This window comes from Carcharhinus amblyrhynchos, chromosome 9 (genome assembly GCF_965287045.1).
Source record: "Carcharhinus amblyrhynchos chromosome 9, sCarAmb.v2.hapA, whole genome shotgun sequence".
NCBI lineage: Eukaryota > Metazoa > Chordata > Chondrichthyes > Carcharhiniformes > Carcharhinidae > Carcharhinus > Carcharhinus amblyrhynchos.
In genome coordinates, this window is record NC_137332.1 from 111,156,757 (window position 1) to 111,178,441 (window position 21,685).

A 21,685-nucleotide genomic window follows, 5' to 3' on the forward strand; every position below is an offset into this window, starting at 1 on the left:
TGGTTCTTATTTAGGGTGTGGTTGCGTGAATGTTTTTTATTTGTTTTTATTTTGTCTTCATGGGGTAGACATAGAAACCTGACAGTGCAGAAGGAGGCCATTCAGCCCTTTGCATCTGCACTGACAACAATCCCACTCAGGCTCTATCCCCATAATCCCACAAAGTTACCCCACTAATCCCTCTAACCTACCATCTCCTGACACTAAGGGGCAATTTAGCATGGCCAATACACGTAATCTTTGGACTGTGGGAGGAAACCAGAGCACCCGGAGGAAACCCACGCAGACACGGGGAGTAGAGAATGCGCAAACTCCACACAGACGATGAACCAAGTAGGGAGTTGAACCCACGTCCCTGGCCGCAGTGCTAACCATCGTGCCACCGCACTCTCTTTTTGTTTGGCTGCCCTAGGTTGCAGTGTTTTTTGGCGGGCTCTCCATTAAGAAGGACGAGGAGCTGTTGAAGAAGAACTGCCCACACATTGTGGTGGGCACCCCTGGCAGGATCCTGGCACTGGCTCGCAACAAGTCTCTGAACCTCAAACACATCAAGCACTTCATCCTGGACGAATGCGACAAGATGCTCGAGCAGCTCGGTGAGTGTACTGGGATGTACCGTCCCACCAACGCTGGGAGTGGGAGAAGTTGGGGGGGACATTGGAATTGGGGGGGGGGGGCGGAATGTGAATAGGTAGGGGGCAGGGGTCAGTGGATAGATGGGGTGAGGTATTGGGTGGATCTGGGTGTGAGAGGTTGGTGGGAGGGGAGGTGGAATCAAACACACTGTTTCTATCAGACCTAACGTATCTGTATTTCATTGTGTTCCTGGCAGACAGACAGAGAGAGGGACAGAGAGAGAGGGTCATGATATGGTATCTCCAAGGTGGTAGTAAACGCTGCTTTGGAGCAGATCATGTTAAAGGGATATGGGGAGGAGGACTTGAGACCAGGGAGAGATCAGCCATCATCTGACTCTGTGGCGGAGCAGACTCGGAAGGCTGAATTTGCCCATTTCTGCTCCTAATTCCCATGTTCACAGACCCATTAGACTCAATAGCCTGTTTCGGTGTTGTAATTGCCATATAAGGCAATATGAATCACAGAATCCTAGAGTGCAGGAGGCCATTCAGCCCATCGACACTGCACCAACTACAATCCTACCAAAGGCCTATTCCCCATAACCCCATGCGTTTACCTTATCTAGTCCCCCTGATGCTAAGGGGCAATTTATCATGGCCAACCCACCTAACCTGCACACCTTTCAAGTGTGGGAGGAAACCGGAGCACTCAGGGGAAACCCACGCAGATACGGGAAGAATGTGCAAACTTCACATAGATAGTGATCCAAGCCGGGAGTCAAACCTGGTCCCTGGCGCTGTGAGGCAGCAGTGCTAACCACTGTGCCAGGCTCTCAGATCTTTGGATGGCTGACTAGTTTGAGTGCTGAAGATGATCAAACTGAAGGTTGGGCTTATGAATGTGCAAATAGACTCATTATCTTTCTCTAACCCCTGCCCTCTCCCACCCACCCACTCTCTTTCAGACATGCGTCGAGATGTCCAGGAGATCTTTCGCATGACCCCTCATGAGAAGCAGGTCATGATGTTCAGTGCCACCCTAAGCAAGGAGATCCGCCCTGTTTGCCGCAAGTTCATGCAAGATGTAATTATCCTTCTAGCTTCTTTTTGGCCCTAGTTGCCTCCACGTTAAGCAGGCCGGCACGAGGTCTAAGTTCTAGCCCCTGCCCCGTCACGGGGGTGACGAATGTAAAGGCGGAAGAAAGACGCAGTCGCCCTTCTCATGCAGCTTGTTTGTAGAGTCAGGTTAAGGGAACATTTTCCCCCTTGCGCCAACTTGCCCAAAGATGGGGGGGGGGGTCAGAAAGGAACAAGAGATAATGCGGAAGACCTTGCGGGAAGACTATCTCGGATGAACACTTGAGTCAGGAAGTGTAGGTAGAAGCAGATGCTCTTCCCACCCGCCTTAAATGGTAGTTGAATCCTAACTGGCCAAGTAGTGGAGAATGTAGTGAGACGGCAGTAACTCAGCACGCGGGCAGAGATTAATCCATTCACCAGCCACCCATCTCCTCTTATTCCTTGCAAACAACATGGTGCATCTTCCCCGTAGCAAGTCTGAAGGAATGCCAGATATTTGCCAGTTCCTGACTCTTAGACCTTTTGTAAGGCTTACTTAAAAGAGCAGGAGAAGGTTGCACAGTAAAATGGGCAAAGGCTTTCTTTCAAAGAGGAACAGAAACAAAGGAGATCGCTAGCTGCAAGGTCAAGGGGCAAGGGTCGGGGGAGGAAAAGTTAGTGCCTTAACTCTTCCCCCACTACACACACACACACTCCCACACACAAACACACACAAATATATACACACACATCCCCAGCAGCTGGGGGCAAACCACAGTCCATTATCACACCCAGAAGACCTTTCGAGACGCACCACACCATGCCTCCATCCACCCCCGTCCCTCCCTCCCTCCCTCCCTCACCCCCTATCCCTCCCCAAACCCCTCTCTTCCCAGTGCAGCAGACCATCTCGGCCAGTGCAGCGGGCAGCAGCGAGGCGGACGGCCAGGTGCGGACCCCATGCGAAGACCTCTGGTGCGGATCGGAGTCCGGAGCCCGACAGACCCCTGGACCGGAAGAGGAAGGCGACGCAGGCGGCCGGCAGTGTGGGGGAGGGGGAAGCCACTCTATTCTTTTTTTTAATGTGTGGCTGCTCGTGTTGACCTTGCGAAGGGTGAAGGTTCAGGGGTTAAATCCAGCTGCCTTAAGGATAGCGCAGGGGAGGGGGTGGGGGAGGAGAGAATGCTTGTTATTTTCTGGCTAAGTTGCCTATTGGCGAAAGAGTCCAGCGTAGGAAAGATCAAACTAAAAGCTTTGCCGCCTCGAGATGGGCGACCAGATGGAGGAGGGTGCTGCGCTGAAGAGATAGCATCCCTGTTGTTGGTCCCAATTGCCCGCGTTTGGCCCATTTCCCTCGATACCCATCTTACCCATGTAACCGTCTAAATCCTTCTTAAAAGACAAAACTGTACCCGCGTAGCAGTAACTATGCTTTTTCCAAATTGTCCTCAGTTGCCCCTAAAGTGCGTTGGTCTTGAAAAGGATGCTGCAGAAATGCAAGACTTGCTTTCTTTGTCCCGAGGAGAGCAAGCTTGACTTCCTTAACCTTTTCCTGGTTTCCTGAAATCTCTGGTACACGGAATCTTGTACGCTCAGCCTCTTGTGCCATTGCAATCCTGTGACGTAGTGACAGGAGCTGATGCCCACTGGATGTCCGGTTCTGAAGGACAGCGCTCCTGAACACGCAGCACTCCCTCAGCCGAATATAATTGTAGTGACAGCTCTGATTATGTTCTTAAATCTCCCATCTACCACCTCAAGCTATGGCCATGAATCAGAGGCATGCCTGAGATCAGTTTGCTCACTGGTCCATAATGGGAAAGCACTGATTACACTCCTATATCCTCCTAGGTTTCCATGGGGAATTTTGTACAAACTGCGGGCTGGCTGGCCACAAGGAAGCTGTCTCTTCTTTTTAAACTTCCACTTTGTGACATTGTTGACTAGCAGATCGGCAGCATAAGGGCATGGAATCTCAGGCTTCCCATACAATCTCCTCTTGGCAGGGTGCCCTTTCTCCCAATGCAGAGCCAGGGTCGTAGCCAGCCCATGCCAGTCGTTGGCAGGCAATGATGACTGGCAGTGGTTGTAAAACACTCTCGTGGACACATGCACGTGAGGAATAGATTCATAGAATCCCTACAGTACAGAAGCAGGCCATTCAGCCCATCAAGTCTACACTGACAACATAAGAACATAAGAAATAGGAGCAGGAGTAGGCCATCTAGCCCTTCGAGCCTGCCCCGCCATTCAATAAGATCATGGCTGATCTGTCGTGGCTCAGTTCCACTTTCCCGCCCTCTCCCCATAACCCTTAATCCCTTCTCTTATCAAAAACCCATCAACCCGCTTCTTAACAACAATCCCACCCGGGCCCTATTCCCATACCCCAAATATTTGCCTCGCTTGACACTAAGGGTCAATTTAGTACGGCCAGTCAACCTAACCCACACATCTTTGCACTGTGGGAGGAAACCCACGCAGACACAGGGAGAATGTGCAAACAGACAGTGACCCGAGGCCAGGAATTGAACCTGGGTCCCTGGCGCTGTGAGGCAGCAGTGCTAACCCACTGTGCCACTGTTCTGCCCCAAACAATATAAAGAGAAGATGCTGGAAACAGCGGGTCAGACAGCTCCTGGGTTACCATTTCAGGCCAATGGCTCTTCACCATCAGCTGGTGAGAGAATTAGCGGCCAATCTTGAACTTCATCACCAGAAAAGAGGAGTTTATTATTGCGCCCCGCTCGAATCGAGAGGCTCCTTAGCCAACTCTAAACTCAGCGGAGTTAGTTGGTGGGCATAATCTTTTGTATTTTGAGAAATAATCTGGGGGGGTGGGGTTTGTTTTTCCATTTTTCATTTCTAGAAATGAACTGATTTGACGCATTTTTCAACTCCAGTGGTTAGCGCTGCTGCCTCACAGCGCCAGGGACCCAGATTCAATTCTGGCTTTGGGTCACCGCCTGTGTGGAGTTTGCACATTTTCCCCATGTCTGCATGTGTTTCCTCCAGGTGCTCCAGTTTCCTCCCACAATGCTATTAACCCCCACCCCCGCTGCCCATTCTTGCAGCTTAGATTCACCCAAGTAAGTTTATATATATTTGCGGTTATCACCGTCTTCTGTCCTGGAGAGACTGACTGAATTCTTGCGAGGCAATGGCTTAAAAGCAAGTGCCGACCCCCTTCCATTGTTTGATTGGGCAGAGATGGAGGGTGTAGCCCTGTATTCTGTGCCGTTGACAAACGGGCAAGAAACTCAATGGGATTTGGGGAAGGAGCGGTATTAACAGAGGAAACCGGTCCACCTAAAAGTGATGAGGTGGTGGGGGGGAGCAGTTTCCATTTAGTACTGGGCGAGGCCCCATTCCCAACCCTAATGATGTGCCAACATGGGATTGTATGGCTTTTCGATGCAGCCGGGTGTAGGAGAGAGTGCGGCGATGAAAGGCTATATCTGCTATTGTTATAGATGATGGATGTCTGTATTTTAACCATGGTACGAAAGAACTGCGTCTTGGAAGGGAATTTCATTTGCGGGTTACATTTCGTGATTTAGGCTGGTTTCTAAGGCAACCCTGCCCCAGTTCTAGTCAGCTCAAAGGATTCCAAAGCAGGCCAAGGCCAGGTTTAAACCCAGAATCTTACAGATATATTGTGGCTGTTTCCTCTCCACTGCACAAGGCATTCAGTTTACTTTCTGTTTGGGAAGTTGGGAGGATTGGTGGGTTGGGAAATCGGATGTGGCTATACGCTTTTGTTTTAGTCTGACCAAGTTGTTCTGGTTTGATCCTGATTGGAACTGCTGGCATATAGACCCTAAAGAACCTTCTAACCCAGTCTGCCAGAGCTTTCCATTGTTGTGAACTTCCTGCTCATCGGGACGTGCCTGGAGACTGAAAGGGTTTCAGTTCAGGCATCAAACCATCTCCCAAATGTAGTATGTCATTACGCTGCCTGACAAATACCCCTGGCTATAAGATGCAGTATGTGTGTAGTATCACGGATTTGGTATCTGTTGCCAAACCCAGATTTTTGGCCTATAGTTTCTATTTTATCATCTGTCATAGAATATTTACAGAAGGAGGCCTCCGAAAGAGCATCCCACCCAAAACCATCCCCATAAACTCGCGCATTTACCCTGCTAATTCCCCATACCTGCAGATCGTGGGACATGGAGTAAGTTAGCATGGCCAATCCACCTAACCTGCATATCTTTGGAAACAAACAGTTGTTAGCTCCCTCTGACTGCCTCAGAATAGTCTGGTCCTGGGAGGCACGGTGGCAGAGTGATTAATACTGCTGCCCTACAAAGCCAGAGATCAGGGTTCGATTTCTGGCCTCGGGTCACTGTCTGTGCGGAGTCTGCACGTTCTCCCCATGTCTGACTGGGTTTCCTCGGTTCTTTATCTTCTAGATTGTCGGAGTTGATACTAGAAAATGAGTGAACCTCCTTAATTGACCTGAATCAAATGCGTTAGGGGCCACTAGGATGGAGTGAGTACACGAGGTAGAGTTCTGGCACACCTACTTCATTCATGGAGAGTAGCTGGGCAGATTTTCATACTCCTGAGTTCTTGGATCATAAGACCATAGGATATAGGAGCAGAATTAGGCCACTCGGTCCATCGAGCCTGCTCTGCCATTCAATCATGGCTGATATGATTCTCATCCCCATTCTCCTGCCAAGGTAACCCTTGATCCCCTTATTAATCAAGAACATATCCATCTCTGTCTTTAAGACACTCGGTGATCTGGCCTCCACAGCCTTCTGTGGCAAAGAGCTCCATGGATTCACCACCCTCTGGCTGAAGAAATTCCTCCTCATCTCTGTTTTAAAGGAGCGTCCCTTCGCTCTAAGGTTGTGCCCTCAAGTTCTAGTCTCTCCCACTAGTGGAAACATCCTCTCCACATCCACTCGCTCCAGGCTTCTCCGTATTCTGTAAGTTTTAAAATTTTATTTATTAGTCACAAGTAAGGCGTACATTAACATTGCAATGAAGTTACTGTGAAATTCCCCAAGTCACCACACTCCGGCGCCTGTTCCGGTCAATGCACCTAACCTGCATGTCTTTCAGAATGTGGGAGGAAACCAGAGCACCCGGAGGAAACCCTCGCAGACACGGAGTGAATGTGCAAACTCCACCTCAGACTGTGACCCCAGGCCAGGAATCGAACCCGGGTCCCCGGTGCTCTGAGGCAGCAGTGCTAACCACTGTGCCGTCCCTACGTTTCAATTAGTCCTCCCCATCCCATCCTTCTAAACTCCATCGAGTACAGATCCAGACTCCTCAACCCGCTCAAAAAAGACAGTAGGACTAGGGGGCACAGCCTCAAGATAAAGGGGAGGCGGTTTAGAACGGAGTTGAGGAGGAACTTCTTCACTCAAAGGGTGGTGAATCTCTGGAATTCTCTGCCCGTTGAAGTGGTGGAGGCTGCCTCGCTAAATATTTTTAAGAAGCGGGTTGATGGGTTTTTGATAAGAGAGGGGATTAAGGGTTATGGGGAGAGGGCGGGAAAGTGGAACTGAGCCACAACAGATCAGCCATGATCTTATTGAATGGCGGGGCAGGCTCGAAGGGCTAGATGGCCTACTCCTGCTCCTATTTCTTATGTTCTTATGTTCTTATTCCTCATATGACAAACCCTTCATTCCTGGGATCACTCTCGTGAATCTCCTCTGGACCCCCTCCAAGGCCAGCACATCCTCCCTTAAGTATGAGGCCCAAAATGGCTCACAGTATTCCATACGGATCACCCAGACACAAGCGGGCACCAGGGATATTAGACAGAAAGGAATGTACGTACAGTGAACCCAGCTGACTTTCTCTCCGCCAAAGAGAAAACGTTTGCATTCGACTTGGGGAAATGTGAGATGTGCATTGCATTTGGACACTCTGATAGCCCATGAGAGGGAAACTCTGCCCCATGGAATTTAATGCCTTTTGGAGAAATCTTTAGCTGCTGTGTACGTGCATTAAGTGGATTTATTTCTCTTTTAACAGCCACAATAGACTGTTTGGTTTGCCTCAGTAAATATTGTGTTCTTTACATTACCTTCCAGGAGGTGGGGGGAAATCTTTCTTATCAATAGTATTTCAAATTTAGTTTCCTACAGGGAATGTTCCACCTTGTCTGTCTGCACGGAATCCTTTGGACTGCTCTGTAGCTCTTGTGTTAATGTTTATGGAAATGGGAGTGGGAGAAAAGGTTCGCTGGGCTTAAATACAAACAAGGAGTTGCATTTTACATTGCAGTTCAATGGAACAGGCCATTTGGCCCAGCTGGTCTGTGCTGGCATCGATCCTTCATTTGAGTCCCACCCCCACACCCCATTGACCTCAATCCTGAGCGGCCACAGTGGTTAGCATTGCTGCCTCACAGCACCAGGGACCTGGGTTCGATTCCCAGCTTGGGTCAGTGTGGATTTTGCACCTTTTCCCCGAGTCTGCGTGGGTTTCCTCCGTCTGTTCCGGTTTCCTCCCACAGCCCGACGATGTCAAAGTTAGGTTGATTGGCCGCGGTAAATTGCCCCTTAATGTCCTGGGATGCACAGGTTTGAGGGATTAGTGAGGTAAATATGTGGGGTTATGGGGGTGGGATAGGATTATTGTCTGTGCAGACTCAATGGGCTGAATGGCCTCCTGTGCTGTAGGGATTCTACGGATACGCTAACAGGGATAGGGGAAAGAATTGTGAGGGAGGCTCGTGTGGAACATAAACATCAGCACAGACCCAGCTGGGCCGAATGGCCTGTGTTTGGGGTTGTAAATCCGAGTTGCAGCTCTTTAACAGGGTTTAATATTTAACGGACTGCTAATTCCCAGCTGAGAACGTCCTGTTTAGTTTCTGTGTTCATGAACCATGAGGCTGAAACTATCTGTTTTCCTTCAATCTCCTTAACGATTTGGGCTGTTTTCAGACATTGGATTAGACCTCAGTCTCAAATGGGTTATTGGTGCCACCCATGTGCAGATGGGGGCACCCCTGGGTATTTCACGGAATGGTTTAGCACGAGACAAGACCATTCGGCCCTTGGTGCCTGTGCCAGCTCTTTGCAAAAGCTAACCCTTTAGTCTCACTTCTCCTGCTCTTTGTTCCATTGATCTGCAATTTTCTTTCCGTTTCTAAGTATTTGTTTCCTTCGGATTGCCTCGTTAAAATGTTCCCCTCATCTTGCCTCTGGCTCTTTTGCCCTTAACTTGATGTGGAGATGCCGGCGTTGGACTGGGGTGGGCACAGTAAGAAGTCTCGCAACACCAGGTTAAAGTCCAACAAGTTTATTTGGAACCATGAGCTTTTGAGGTGCTGCCCCTTCCTCAGGTGAGTGAAGTAGGTTCGCAAGCACTGCATAAATAGGCAAAGACCCAATTGAGTACCTGTAAAAACTCGCATTCTGACCATTATCTTGCAATTGTGGCCCTGTCTATATGTGCCCTGTTTGTGAACCTACCTCTCCACTCACCCGATTAAGGAGCAGCTCATGATTCCAAATAAACCTGTTGGACTTGAACCTGGTGGTGTGAGACTTCTTAAATGAATGTCTGCTAGTTACTGCCCCTCCTGCCACTGGGAATGGTTTCTCCTTGCTGACTCCCATTCCTTCACAGCTTCAGGGACCCGGGTTCGATTCCCGGCCTGGGTCACTGTCTGTGTGGAGTCTGCACATTCTCCTCGTGTCTGCGTGGGTTTCCTCCGGGTGCTCCGGCTTCCTCCCACAGTCCAAAGATGTGCAGGTTAGGTTGATTGGCCGTGCTAAAATTGCTCCTTGCGTAGGTTAGAGGGTTTAATGAGTAAAATGTGTCGTTATTTGGGGGGTAGGGTCCGGGTGGGATTGTGGTCGGTGCAGACCCGATGGGCTGAATGGCCTCTTTCTGTACTGTAGGGTTTCTATGATTTCTATGAAAACTTTGTGAAACATAGATTTTTCAGTGCAAAAAAAGAGTTTATTAGTCACAAGTAGGCTTACATTAACACTGCAATGAAGTTACTGTGAAATTCCCCTAGCCGCCACACTCCGGCGCCTCTAACCAGCACATCTTTCGGACTGTGGGAGGAAACCGGAGCACCCAGAGGAACCTCACACAGACACGGGGAGAACATGCAAACTGCGCACAGTCACCCAAGCTGGGAATCGAACCGCAGTTCCTGGCGATGTGAGGCAGCAGTGCTAACCACTGCCACCTTGTCACCCTAAAAGGAGGCTATTTGGCCCATTGATTCTCTGCCTGCCAGCATAGAGCTCCCCAGTCTTTCCCTGATCAAAACCTCATGATTTTGATTCTCTAATCTCAAATCAGCAACCCCATTTTCTTCAGTTCCAAATAACAAATCCCTCATCCCTTCCATCATTTTGGGTCAGTCTCTCCCGCACCCTCTCTCAGGCCATAATATCCTTTCTGAAGTGTTGCTTTGAGTATTGAGCACCATGCTCTAGCTGGGGCCAAACAGGATTTCATTAAGTTTTAATACAACGTCCTTGCTTGGTTTTGTACCCAGCGCCTCTTAATAAAACTAAGGATCCTCTGATTTCCCTGAATTTGGGGCGGGGTTGGGGGGATGTGCATAGACACTGCTATAAAATGTGTTGCTCAGAATTGCAAGCTTTAGTCTAGGTAAGCTCGAATCAGTGGAAACATAGAAACTAGAAGCAAGTGCAGGCCATTCAGCTCTTCGAGCCTGCTCTGCCATTCATCACGATCATGACTGATCATCAAATTCAATATCGTGATCTTCCCTTCCTCCCGTGTCCCTTTAACCCCAAGAGCTATATCTAATTTCTTCATAGAATCTATGGATTAGAATCCCTACAGTGCAGAGGGAGGCCACTCGGCCCACCAAGTCTGCACCGACCACAATCCCGCCCAGGCCCTATTCCCATAACCCGCCTACTAATCTCCCTGACGCTAAGGGTCAATTTAGCGTGGCCAATCAACCTAACCTGCACATCTTTGGGCTGTGGGAGGAAACCAGAGCACCCGGGGGAAACCCATACAGACACGGGGAGAATATGCAAACCCCACACAGACAGTGACCCAAGGCCAGAATTGAACCCGGGTCTTGGTGCTGTGAGATATCAGTGCTAGCCACTGTGCCGCCCTCTTGAAATCTTGTAATTCTATTAAGACTGAGTAGGTATAACTCCTTTGGCTCCTGTTTTATTTAGTTAAACTCTCTAAATGCCAAAGTATTAGTTGTCTTTCCAAATGCAGTATATTTCCTCCGTCCTTCCTGATGCTGTATGGGGTGGGGAGGGTGGTGACAGACTGTCTGACCCCTGAACCCCTGTGACTGAAGCGCATGATGCCACTGCCAATCTTGGAAAATTTGTTCAGTGAAATTTCCCTTCAACATCCTCTCTTCTGCTGCTGAGGGTTCTGATATTGTAGTACATTTGATTTGATTTATTATTGTCACGTGTATTGGGATACAGTGAAAAGTATTGTTTCTCGTGCACATTACAGACAAAGCATACCATTCATAGAGTACATTCTCCCTGTGTCTGCATGGGTTTCCTCTGGATGCTTTGGTTTCCTCCCACAGTCCAGACGTGCAGGTTAGGTGCATTAGCCATGCTAAATTGCCCCTCAGTGTCAGGGGGATTAGCAGGGTAAATCGTGTGGTTGCGGGGATAGGGCCTAAGTTGGACTATCATCGAGTACGCTTGATGGGCTGAATGGCCTCCTTCTGCAGTGTAGGGATTCTGAGATTTCTAACTTCCTCACCCAAGGAAATAGTTTATCTTTTCCCCTCCTGTCCCCCCCCCCTCCTCTTTCTATCCCTCTCTTTTTCTCTCTCTCTCACTCTCTCGTTGATTCCTTTAATCAGCCTAGAGAATCCCTCAATCTTCTGTATTGGAGCACAGACAAGCTGTGTCTGTGCCTTTGCAGTGATGAGATGTTTTTCTGCATGAGAAACTTAGCTGAGTTATGGGAGAGTGTTTAAGACCAGCGTAACCTCTCACTTGACTTGAAAAATGCTGACGTTCATTTTGCAAAGTGTCGATGATCTTCCCATTGCCATCGTTCAGCATGACATTAGTACAAGACTGCTATCCCTTGCTGCTTCTGGGGCAGTGTGGTGGCCAGACGGGGGACTGTCTCGTGTGTGGACGGCTGGGGTTGCCTCGGAGTGCCAAAGCTCAGAGGCTGCCGAGAGGGGGGTGCGGATTTAACAGTGGGGTAATTTGCTTCGCAGCCGATGGAGATCTTTGTGGATGATGAAACCAAGCTGACCCTGCACGGCCTGCAGCAATACTACGTCAAGCTGAAAGACAACGAAAAGAACCGCAAGCTCTTTGACCTGCTTGACGTTCTGGAGTTCAACCAGGTAACGACACCATCCCCTAGCCCTCTTCCCCTCGGCGGAGAGGAGCCATGTGGGTGGCGCGGTGGGTTAGCACTGCTGCCTCACAACACCAGGGACCCGGGTTCAACTCCCAGCTTGGGTCACTGTCTGCATGTTGTCCCCATGTCTCTGCGGGTTTCCTCCCACAATCCAAAAGGTGTGCTGGTTAGGCACTAAATTCACTTCATTGCAGTGTAAATTTTTTAAATTCATTCCTGAGATGTGGGCCTTGCTGGCTGGGCCAGCATTTATTGCCTGTCCTTAGTTGAAATGAGGGCAGTTAAGAGTTGGCCACATTGCTGTGGCTCTGGAGTCACATGTAGGCCAGGTAAGGATGGCAGATTTCCTCCTTCAAAAGTCATCAGTGAACCAGATTGGTTTTTCCAATAATTAATGGTTTCGTGGTCATCAGTAGATTCTTAACTCCAGATTTTTTTTTTTATTGAATTCAAATTCCACCATCTGCTGCGGTGGGATTCGACCCCAGGTCCCCCAGAGCATTAGCTGATTTTCTGGATTAATCGTCTAGCGACAATACCACCAGTGTTCAAATCCCACCACAGCTGATGGTGGAATTTGAATTCAATTTTTTAAAAATCTGGAATTAAGAATCTACTGATAACCATGAAATCATTGTCGATTGTTGGAAAAACCCATCTGGTTCACCAATGCCCTTTAGGGAAGGAAATACCACTGTGCCTCCTATAAGTAAGCCTATTTGTGACACTAATAAATGAATTTTAAAAGAGCAATATTGCTGGGTCCATATGGGTTAACCCCAATGTCTAAATGGGGTGAAAAGAAGGTGTTGTGATGCTGTCCTTTCAGAGATATCTGCTGTGTATGTCCAGCATTCTTGTCTGGAGGATTTTCTAACTGGGTTAGTGAACTGAAAAGTTGAAGATACGTTCTCTGGAGGTTGGCTGGGGACAGGTGCTCTTTGGACATGATTCCCAAGGGATTGAGAAGAATTTTGGTTTTACACGCATTCCGCCCTACATGGAGGATAAGGTCAGGGTGGGAAATAAAACCAGTGTAGCGTCCAATTCCTCGGTTTCTCATTGGGAGGGTCAGAAAGACTCGCTGTTATATCGTGCCCATGCAACCACAACTAGGCTTGAGTTAACACTGCAATGAAGTTACTGTGAAAATCCCCCACTCGCCACACTCTGGCACCTGTTCGGGTTACACTGAGGGAAAGTTTAGCACGGCCAATGCACCCTAACCGGCACACCTTTCGTACTGTGGGAGGAAACCTGAGCACCAGAGGAAACCTAGGCAGACATGGGGAGAATGTGCAAACTCAGCACGGACAGTGACCCAAGCCAGGAATCGAACCCAGGCTCCTGGCGCTGTGAGACAGCAGCGCTAACCCACTGTGCCACCCACAATAAATTGTAGCTTAGTTTGATATTTAAAAATCTGCATGAGAGTTGAAATCCGGTCATTTATTTTCTTTTGTTACCTCAAGAGGTTCTGAGGTAATAAAAAGAGTGCAGCTCTGCTATCCTAGAGAAACTCTGCAGTGTAATTAGCTGTAAATTTATCTTGTTTTGGGATTGACCCTTGCGGAAGCAGGTGAGTCTTAAACTTAAGAGCTTTAGCTTGTTACGGCTCTCTAACTCAGCGAACTCTCCCAGACTCACCAGGCTGATTGTGGGGACGGCGGGACTGATGTATGAGGAGAGGTTGACTAAGTCAGGATTGTTTTCGCTGGAGTTCAGATCAATGAGGGGAGGAATGTCATAGAGACTTATAAAATTCTAACAGGACTGGACAGGATAGATGCAGGGACGATATTCCCAATGTTGAGGGTGTCCAGAACCAGGGATCACAGTCTGAGGATTCAGGGTAGATCATTTAGGACGGAGATGAGAAGACATTTCTTCACCCAAAGAGTGATGAGCCTGTGGAATTTATTACCACAGGAAGTAGTTGATGCCAAAACATTGAATGTATTCAAAAGGTGGCTGGATATGGCACTGGGGGAGAATGGGATCGAAGGTTATGGGGAGAAAGCAGGATTAGGCTATTGACTTGGATGATCATAATGAATGGTGGAGAAGGCTCGAAGGCCTGAATGACCTCCTGTTCCTATCTTCTATAACACGCCCAAAATCTGTTTCTCTGCAGGTGGTGATCTTTGTGAAGTCGGTGCAGCGTTGCATCGCCTTGGCACAGCTCCTGGTCGAGCAGAACTTCCCCGCCATAGCCATCCACCGAGGCATGCCCCAGGAGGAGAGGTGAGTGTGGCCATGCTCAGTGACTGAGCTGGTCAGAGAAAGAGCTTAACCTTGGCTGGCGAGGGAATGGAGTGTGGAACGGCATGGTAACCAGTGCCAGTCCTTCAACAGAGCTATCCACTTAGCCCTGCTACCTTGCTCTTTCTCCCTTCCCTGCACAGATTTTCATTTCCGAGTATCACTGGGTCATACCGCACAGAGGAGGCGCTGCAACCCCTTGTTAAACATTACTGCAGAATCTGCCTACTCCAGATCACAACTCACTGACTTTGTTCCCCTTCCCTCATCTCCCCCTCTACCCAGTCTTCATCCATCGGTGTCCTCTGGTTACCTGTGGAATCATAGAATCCTACAGTGCAGAAGGAGGCTATTCAGTCCATCAAGTCTGTACTGACCACAATTCCATCCAGCTCCTATCCAATAATCCCATGCACCTACCCTATCTAGTCCCCCTGACACTCAGGAGCAATTTAGCATGGCCAATCCACCTAACTTGCACATCTTTGGACCGTTGGAGGAAACCGGAACACCCAGAGGTATCCCACGCAGAGATGGGGAGAACTCTCCCACAGGGAGAACGTGCAAACTCCACACAGACAGTGACCCAAGTCGGGAATCGAACCCGGGTCCCTTATGCTGTGAGGCATTCATCACCTTTCCCTTAACTTTGTTCAACTGGCTGCAAATGCAGAGCATCAGCGGGCTATCCAACTGCTGAGGGCTTCGCATCTATCCATGATCTTGACCCATTTCATATATAACACATGATGTGGAAATGCTGGCATTCGACTGGGGTGGGCACAGTAAGAAGTCTCACAACACCAGGTTAAAGTCCAACAGGTTTATTTGGAATCACGGGTTTTCGGAGCGCTGCTCCTTCATCAGGTGAGCGGAGAGAGTTCTGCACACATGAGGACGGCCTCAACCAGGATCTTGGGTTCATGTCACACTCCCTGTAATCCCCACGACTTGCCTGGGCTTGCAAAATCTCACTAACTGTCCTTGCTGGAGACAATTCATACCTCTTTAACCTGTGCTTAATCCTCTCTCCACTTGCACTGCCTGTACATGTAAAGACTTGACTATCTGTAAAGACTCACATTCCAAGCATTACCGTGTCTCTGCCTACACGCCGTGTTTGTGAACCCATCTCTCAACTCACCTGATGAAGGGGCAGCGCTCTGAAAGCTCGTGAATCCCAATAAACCTGTTGGACTTTAACCTGTGTTGTGAGACTTCATACTGTATATTCTACATGTGTGTGTGCTGGGGTGGGGCTTGCGTATCAATAACCAGGGGTATGATAGCTCGGCTGATTCTTGTTGTCCTACTCTGAGACACTGAACCCAGTTTGTAATGTGCCAGCCTCCACCTGAGCTGAGATCAATCTAGCTTCAGCATTTTTTGGTGCTTGTATATGTTTCCCAGCACCAGGGCCTTTTGCTTTCTCTATAACTCCCCCCTCACTAAAGCACTGAATTAAAAGATTATGGTAAACTTGTTTCCTTTCTCCAGGCTATCCCGCTACCAGCAGTTCAAGGATTTCCAGCGGCGGATTCTAGTCGCCACCAACCTATTTGGCCGTGGCATGGACATCGAGAGAGTCAATATTGTGTTTAACTATGACATGCCGGAGGACTCCGATACCTACTTACACAGGGTAAAGTCCCTTTCCTTCTCTGCTGAAGCTAATTGCGTTTCCTGTGGTGAACTTTGTTCTGGATCATAGAGTCCCGACAGTGCAGAAGGAGGCCATTCGGCCCATCAAAATTGCACCGACCACAATTCCGTCCAGGCCCTTTTCCCCAAAACCCCACTTGAAAATGACTCATTTATCCCGACACTTTGTTCCCTGCTGTTTGGCCAAACCTGTCATCGTCTTGGCATATTATCATCTTTATAGAGTCATATAATCCCTACAGTGCAGAAGGAGGCCATTCAGCCCCTCAAACCCACACCAAACACAATCCCTCTAACGCCACATATTTGTCCTGCTAATTCCCCCGATACTAAGGGTCAATTCAGCATGGCCAATCAACCTAACCCGTACGTCTTCTGGACTGTGGGAGGAAAACTGAAGTACCCAGAGAAAACCCAAGCAGACACAGGGAGAATGTGCAAACTCCACCCAGACAGTGACCCGATCCGGGAATCGAACCCGGGTCACTGGTGCTATGAGGCAGCAGTGCTAACCACAGTGCCGGTGATGTGGTAACCACTTGATGACTTTCAGTTTTGGGTAGTCGGGCCTATCTAAGTTGTCTTATGAGGAAGGTTGGAGAGGTTAGGTTTGTGTCCACTGGAGTTTAGAAGAAGAAGAGGTGACTTGATTGAACCTTGTAAGATCCTGAAGGGCCTTGACAGGGTGGATGTGGGGTGAATGTTTCCTATTGTCAGAGAATCTAGAACTGGAGGTCACTGTTTAAAAATCAGGAGTCAGTCATTTAAGACCGAAATGAGGAGAATTTTTTTTCTGAGGGTGGTGAGTCTCTAGAACTCTCTTGGTCAAAAGACAGAGCGGAAGTAGAATCTTTAACGATTTTTTTATTCATTCTTGGGACATGGTTGCCATTGGCTGGCTGGCATTTATTGCCCATCCCTTGGTGTGACCCTTGAACTGAGTGACTTGCCGGGCCATTTCGGAGGGCAGTTGAGAATCAACCACATTGCTGTGGCTCTGGAGTCACATGTAGGCCAGACCAGGTAAGGACGGCCGATTTCCTTCCCTAAAGGGACATCAGTGAACCAGATGGGTTTTTCCAACAGTTGACAATGGTTTCATGGTCATCAGTAGATTCTTAATTCCAGATATTTTTTATTGAATTCAAATTCCACCATCTGCCATGGTGGGATTCGAACTCTGTTCCCCAGAACACTAGTTGTTTCGAGATTAATTTAGCGATAATATGACAAGGCCATCACCTCCCCTAGAGGGAGAGCTAGATCGATTCTTGATTAACAGGGGGGTGAAAGGTTATTGGGGGATTGGCAGGAATGTGGGGTTGAGTTTCCAATCAGATTAGCCACGATCTTATTCCAGGGAGCAGGTGGAGGGGCCGAATGGCCCACTCCTGATCCAAATTTGTAGGTTTGAGCCTTTTGATCTCCAGTTTTTAGCATCGCACTATTGGTGGCTGGACCCTAAATTCTGGGACGTCCTCCTCGTACCTCTCCACCTCTCCCCAATTTTAAACCTACCAAGATTTTGAAAAATATTTGTGCCCGCCTCTGGCAGCTTGTTCCAGACACTCACCACCCTCTGTGTGAAAAAAATTGCCCCTCTGGACCCTTTTGTATCTCTCCCCTCTCACCTTAAACGTAAGCCCTCTAGTTTTAGACTCCCCTACCTTTGGGAAAAGATATTGACTATCTAGCTAATCTATGTCCCTCATTATTTTATAGACCTCTATAGGATCACCTCTCAGCCTCCTACCCCGCAGAGAAAGAAGTCCCAGTCTATCCAGCCACTCCTTATAACTCAAACCATCAAGTCCCAGTAGCATTCTAATAAATCTTTTCTTCACTCTTTCTAGTTTAATAATATCCTTTCTATATTACGGTGACCAGAATTGCACACAGTATTCCAGGTGTGGCCGTACCAATGTCTTGTATATTAGTGTTCTGGGATAACCCTAACATCCCGGTTTCTGCGTTGCAGGTGGCCAGAGCCGGGCGGTTCGGCACCAAGGGGCTGGCTATCACCTTCGTGTCGGACGAGAATGACGCCAAAATCCTGAACGACGTGCAGGACAGATTTGAAGTGAACATCAGTGAGCTCCCTGACGAGATCGACATATCTTCATACAGTAAGTGTCCGTTTGTTAATGACGTACTCTGGCTCCCTCTCAACCTGCTGATGGGTTAAAATAAAACACGCTTTGCCTTTCATTTCACTCCTTCTTCTGCCTTTGGTGTTCGGCAAATACTTGAACATTGTACAGAATGTACGGCATGAGGTGGGCACAGTGGTTGGCACTGCTGCCTCGCAGCGCCAGGGACCTGGGTTCAATTCCGGCCTCGGGTCACTGTCTGTGTGGAGTCTGCATGTTCTCCCTGTGTCTGTGTGGGTTTCCTCCCACAGTCTGAAAGAAGTGCTAGTTAGGGGCATTGGCCGTGCTAAATTCTCCCTCAGTGTACCCGAACAGGTGCCAGAGTGTAGCGACTAGGGGATTTTCACAGTAACTTCATTGCGGTGTTAATGTAAGCCTACTTCATTGCAGTGGTAGTGTAAGCCTACTTCATTGCAGTGGTAGTGTAAGCACTAATAAATAAACTTTAAAACTTTTGGATGATGCATCTTCAAAAAACATACTTAATTTACAATGAAGCACCTTTGCGATGTGCTGTAGAAAGGTTAGTTCTTCAATTGCTTTGTGCTTGGAGACTCCAGGTCAGCTTGCCTGAGGCCTGATTGACACCTTCTACCTGGACCTGATAGAGTCAGACAGCTAAACATCTTGGAAACAGGCCCTTCGGCCCAACTCATCCATGCCGACCAGGTATCCTAAACTGAGCTAGTCCCATTTGCCCCGCGTTTGGCCCATATCCCACTAAACCTTTCACATCCTTGTACCTGTCCAAATGTCTTTTACATTTTGTAATTGTACCTGCCTGTACCACCCCCTCTGGGAACTCATTCCGTACTGGGAGTATTATGCACAGTTTTGGTCCCCTCATTTGAGGAAAGATGTAGTGGCATTGGAGGCAGTTCAGAAGAGGTTCACTCAATTGCTTCCAGAGATGAGGGGTTTGTCGTATGAAGAGAGAATGAACAGTTTAGGCCTGCGCTGTCTGGAATTTAGAAGAATGAGGGGAGATCAAATCGAGGTGTACAGGATGATAAAAGGTCTGGATAAGTTAGACATGGAGCGATTTAAAACAAAGTTGAGGAGAAACTACTTCTCCCAAAGGGTTGTGAATCTGTGGAATTCACTACGCCAAAGTGCAGTGGATGCTGGGACAGTGAGGAAATTGAAGGAGGAGTTAGATTTTTAATTGGGAATGGGTTGAAGGGTTATGGGGAGAAGGCAGGAAAATGGAGATGAGGAGCATATCAGCCATGATTGAATGGCAGAGTGGACTCGATGGGCCAAATGGCCTAATTCTGCTCCCATATCTTATGAACTTCTTGTGTGAAGAAGTTGCCCCTTGGGTCCCTTTTATATCTTTCCCCTCTCACCTTAAACCTATGCCCTCTATCCAGGGTAAAGACCTGAGCTATTCACCTTTTCTTGGGCAGCACAGTGGTTAGCACTGCCGCCTCACAGCTCCAGGGACCTGGGTTCAATTCTGGCCTCGGGTCACTGTCTGTGTGGAGTTTGCACATTCTCCCCGTGTCTGTGTGGGTTTCCTCTGGTTTCCTCCTGTACACCAAAGATGTGTGGGTTAGGTTGATTGGCCATGCTAAATTGCTCCTTAGTGCCAGGGGAATTAGCAGGGTAAATATGTGAGGTTATGAGAATAGGGCCTGGGATTGTGGTCAGTGCAGACTTGATGGGTTGAATGGCCTCTTTCTGCACTTTAGGGATTCTATGGTTTCTACTCTCCTCATGATTTTATAAACCTCTACAAGGTCACCGCCTCATCCACCTACATTCCAGGGAATGAAATCCCAGCCTGTTCAGCCTCTCCTTTCTAAATCAAACCTTGTTGTGAGGAGTTAGCTGATCTCGGTCCAGGTGACCCCTGGGAAAGAGAAGCGATGGGTGGAAATGTGTGTGTGTGTACAAGGGACTTCCTTACTGTGATGGATGTCAACCTGTATTTAATTCTTTCTCTCTCTTGTGTTCCAGTCGAACAGAGCAGATAGACCGGGAACCACAAATCCAGCTTTTATTTTCGATTGTTGACAGCCCCAAGTCTGACTGTGCGAACCGCACCATTTTACATTGATGTGCACAGTAGCAGTGGAAGTGGCTGTGTGTAAATACCATGCGTTTAGGTGCACTTGACAGCGAGTGACACTATTCCGTTCCATAGACAATTTTTAGCATTATTTTCCTCTTTCCTTTCCCTTTTGGTGAGCCATGTTTGCATGGAAATTATGATTGTTACTATAACACTACGTCATGCCGTCCTGGTACTGTACAGTGTATTTGAGTAGAGCGTATGTTCCGATTAACAATTAAACAAAAAACGCAAAATCCTTGCTAATAGGAGCTGAGTCTGTTGTCAGTCCTCTGTTTCCTTCTGCACTCTTCTGAAGTGATGACATGTTGTACTATGTGTGTGTGTGTGTGTGTGTGTGTGTGTGTGTTTGTGTGTGTGTCTGTGTCTGTGTTAGTCGAGGGGTTCAGATGGTTTATATATAGAATAATGGATACCTGGGAGTGAGTTACAGACTGGAATCTAATCGAGGGGTTCAGATGGTTTATATATAGAATAATGGATACCTGGGAGTGAGTTACAGACTGGAATCTAATCGAGGGGTTCAGATGGTTTATATATAGAATAATGGATACCTGGGAGTGAGTTACAGACTGGAATCTAATCGAGGGGTTCAGATGGTTTATATATAGAATAATGGATACCTGGGAGTGACTTACAGACTGGAATCTAATCGAGGGGTTCAGATGGTTCATATATAGAATAATGGATACCTGGGAGTGAGTTACAGACTGGAATCTAATCGAGGGGTTCAGATGGTTTATATATAGAATAATGGATACCTGGGAGTGAGTTACAGACTGGAATCTAATCGAGGGGTTCAGATGGTTTATATATAGAATAATGGATACCTGGGAGTGAGTTACAGACTGGAATCTAATCGAGGGGTTCAGATGGTTTATATATAGAATAATGGATACCTGGGAGTGAGTTACAGACTGGATTCTAATCGAGGGGTTCAGATGGTTTATATATAGAATAATGGATACCTGGGAGTGAGTTATTCAAATACAGGGGTTCAGGTATGATCTTGAAAGCATTTTTTGTGACAAAATCTTTCCTACATTTAAAAAAAAAAGACACTCTATTACCAGTCAAGAAAGGTAATCCCTTTCATAGTACTTTGTGGCGGAACTTTTTAGAATTGTTGTACAGCATAATGTATAATCAAATGTATAAAATTAGCATGTTTCTCTCCGAGGATAACTTACATCCAAATGGGATGAAAAATGAAATGTTACTGAGCACATTACAGCTAATGACAAAATACTGTTGGGAACTTTTTTGAAGATTACAATTTTGCCATCGTCTCTGAATCAAGTCTTGTTTATGTTCCTCAGATGCTGTTTGACGCTGAGTGAAATTTCCACTTTGGCCCAACAGGGCAAGTGATGTTTTCTCGGTTTTTAATGTAGAAATATAGAAACTAGAAGTAGGAGTGCCTGCTCGGCTATTCATCTTGATTGTGGCTGATCATCAAATTCAGTACCCTGATTCCCCGTTTCTCCCCCCATATCCCTCAATCCCTTTAGCCCTACAGCTATATCTAATTTCTTCTTGAAATCTGACAT

At 47.7% G+C, this 21,685-nt stretch overlaps 1 protein-coding gene across 2 annotated transcripts in view; it reads left to right on the plus strand.

Moving 5' to 3' along the window:
- The window catches only part of ddx39b (DEAD (Asp-Glu-Ala-Asp) box polypeptide 39B), a 44,324-nt gene extending 23,861 nt beyond the window's left edge, over nt 1-20,463 (plus strand). The window contains exons 5-11 of one of the 2 annotated variants that reach the window (XM_080196401.1): nt 413-596; nt 1,544-1,662; nt 11,836-11,967; nt 14,119-14,228; nt 15,744-15,888; nt 17,887-18,034; nt 20,021-20,462. In XM_080196401.1, coding sequence (XP_080052527.1) covers nt 413-596; nt 1,544-1,662; nt 11,836-11,967; nt 14,119-14,228; nt 15,744-15,888; nt 17,887-18,034; nt 20,021-20,037 — 855 coding nt within the window. In that variant the 3' untranslated portion in view covers nt 20,038-20,462. Of the gene's footprint in view, nt 1-412; nt 597-1,543; nt 1,663-11,835; nt 11,968-14,118; nt 14,229-15,743; nt 15,889-17,886; nt 18,035-20,020 lie in introns of both variants that reach the window. The other variant, XM_080196402.1, reaches the window with a different exon arrangement.
- Nucleotides 20,464-21,685: the final 1,222 nt, after the last annotated feature.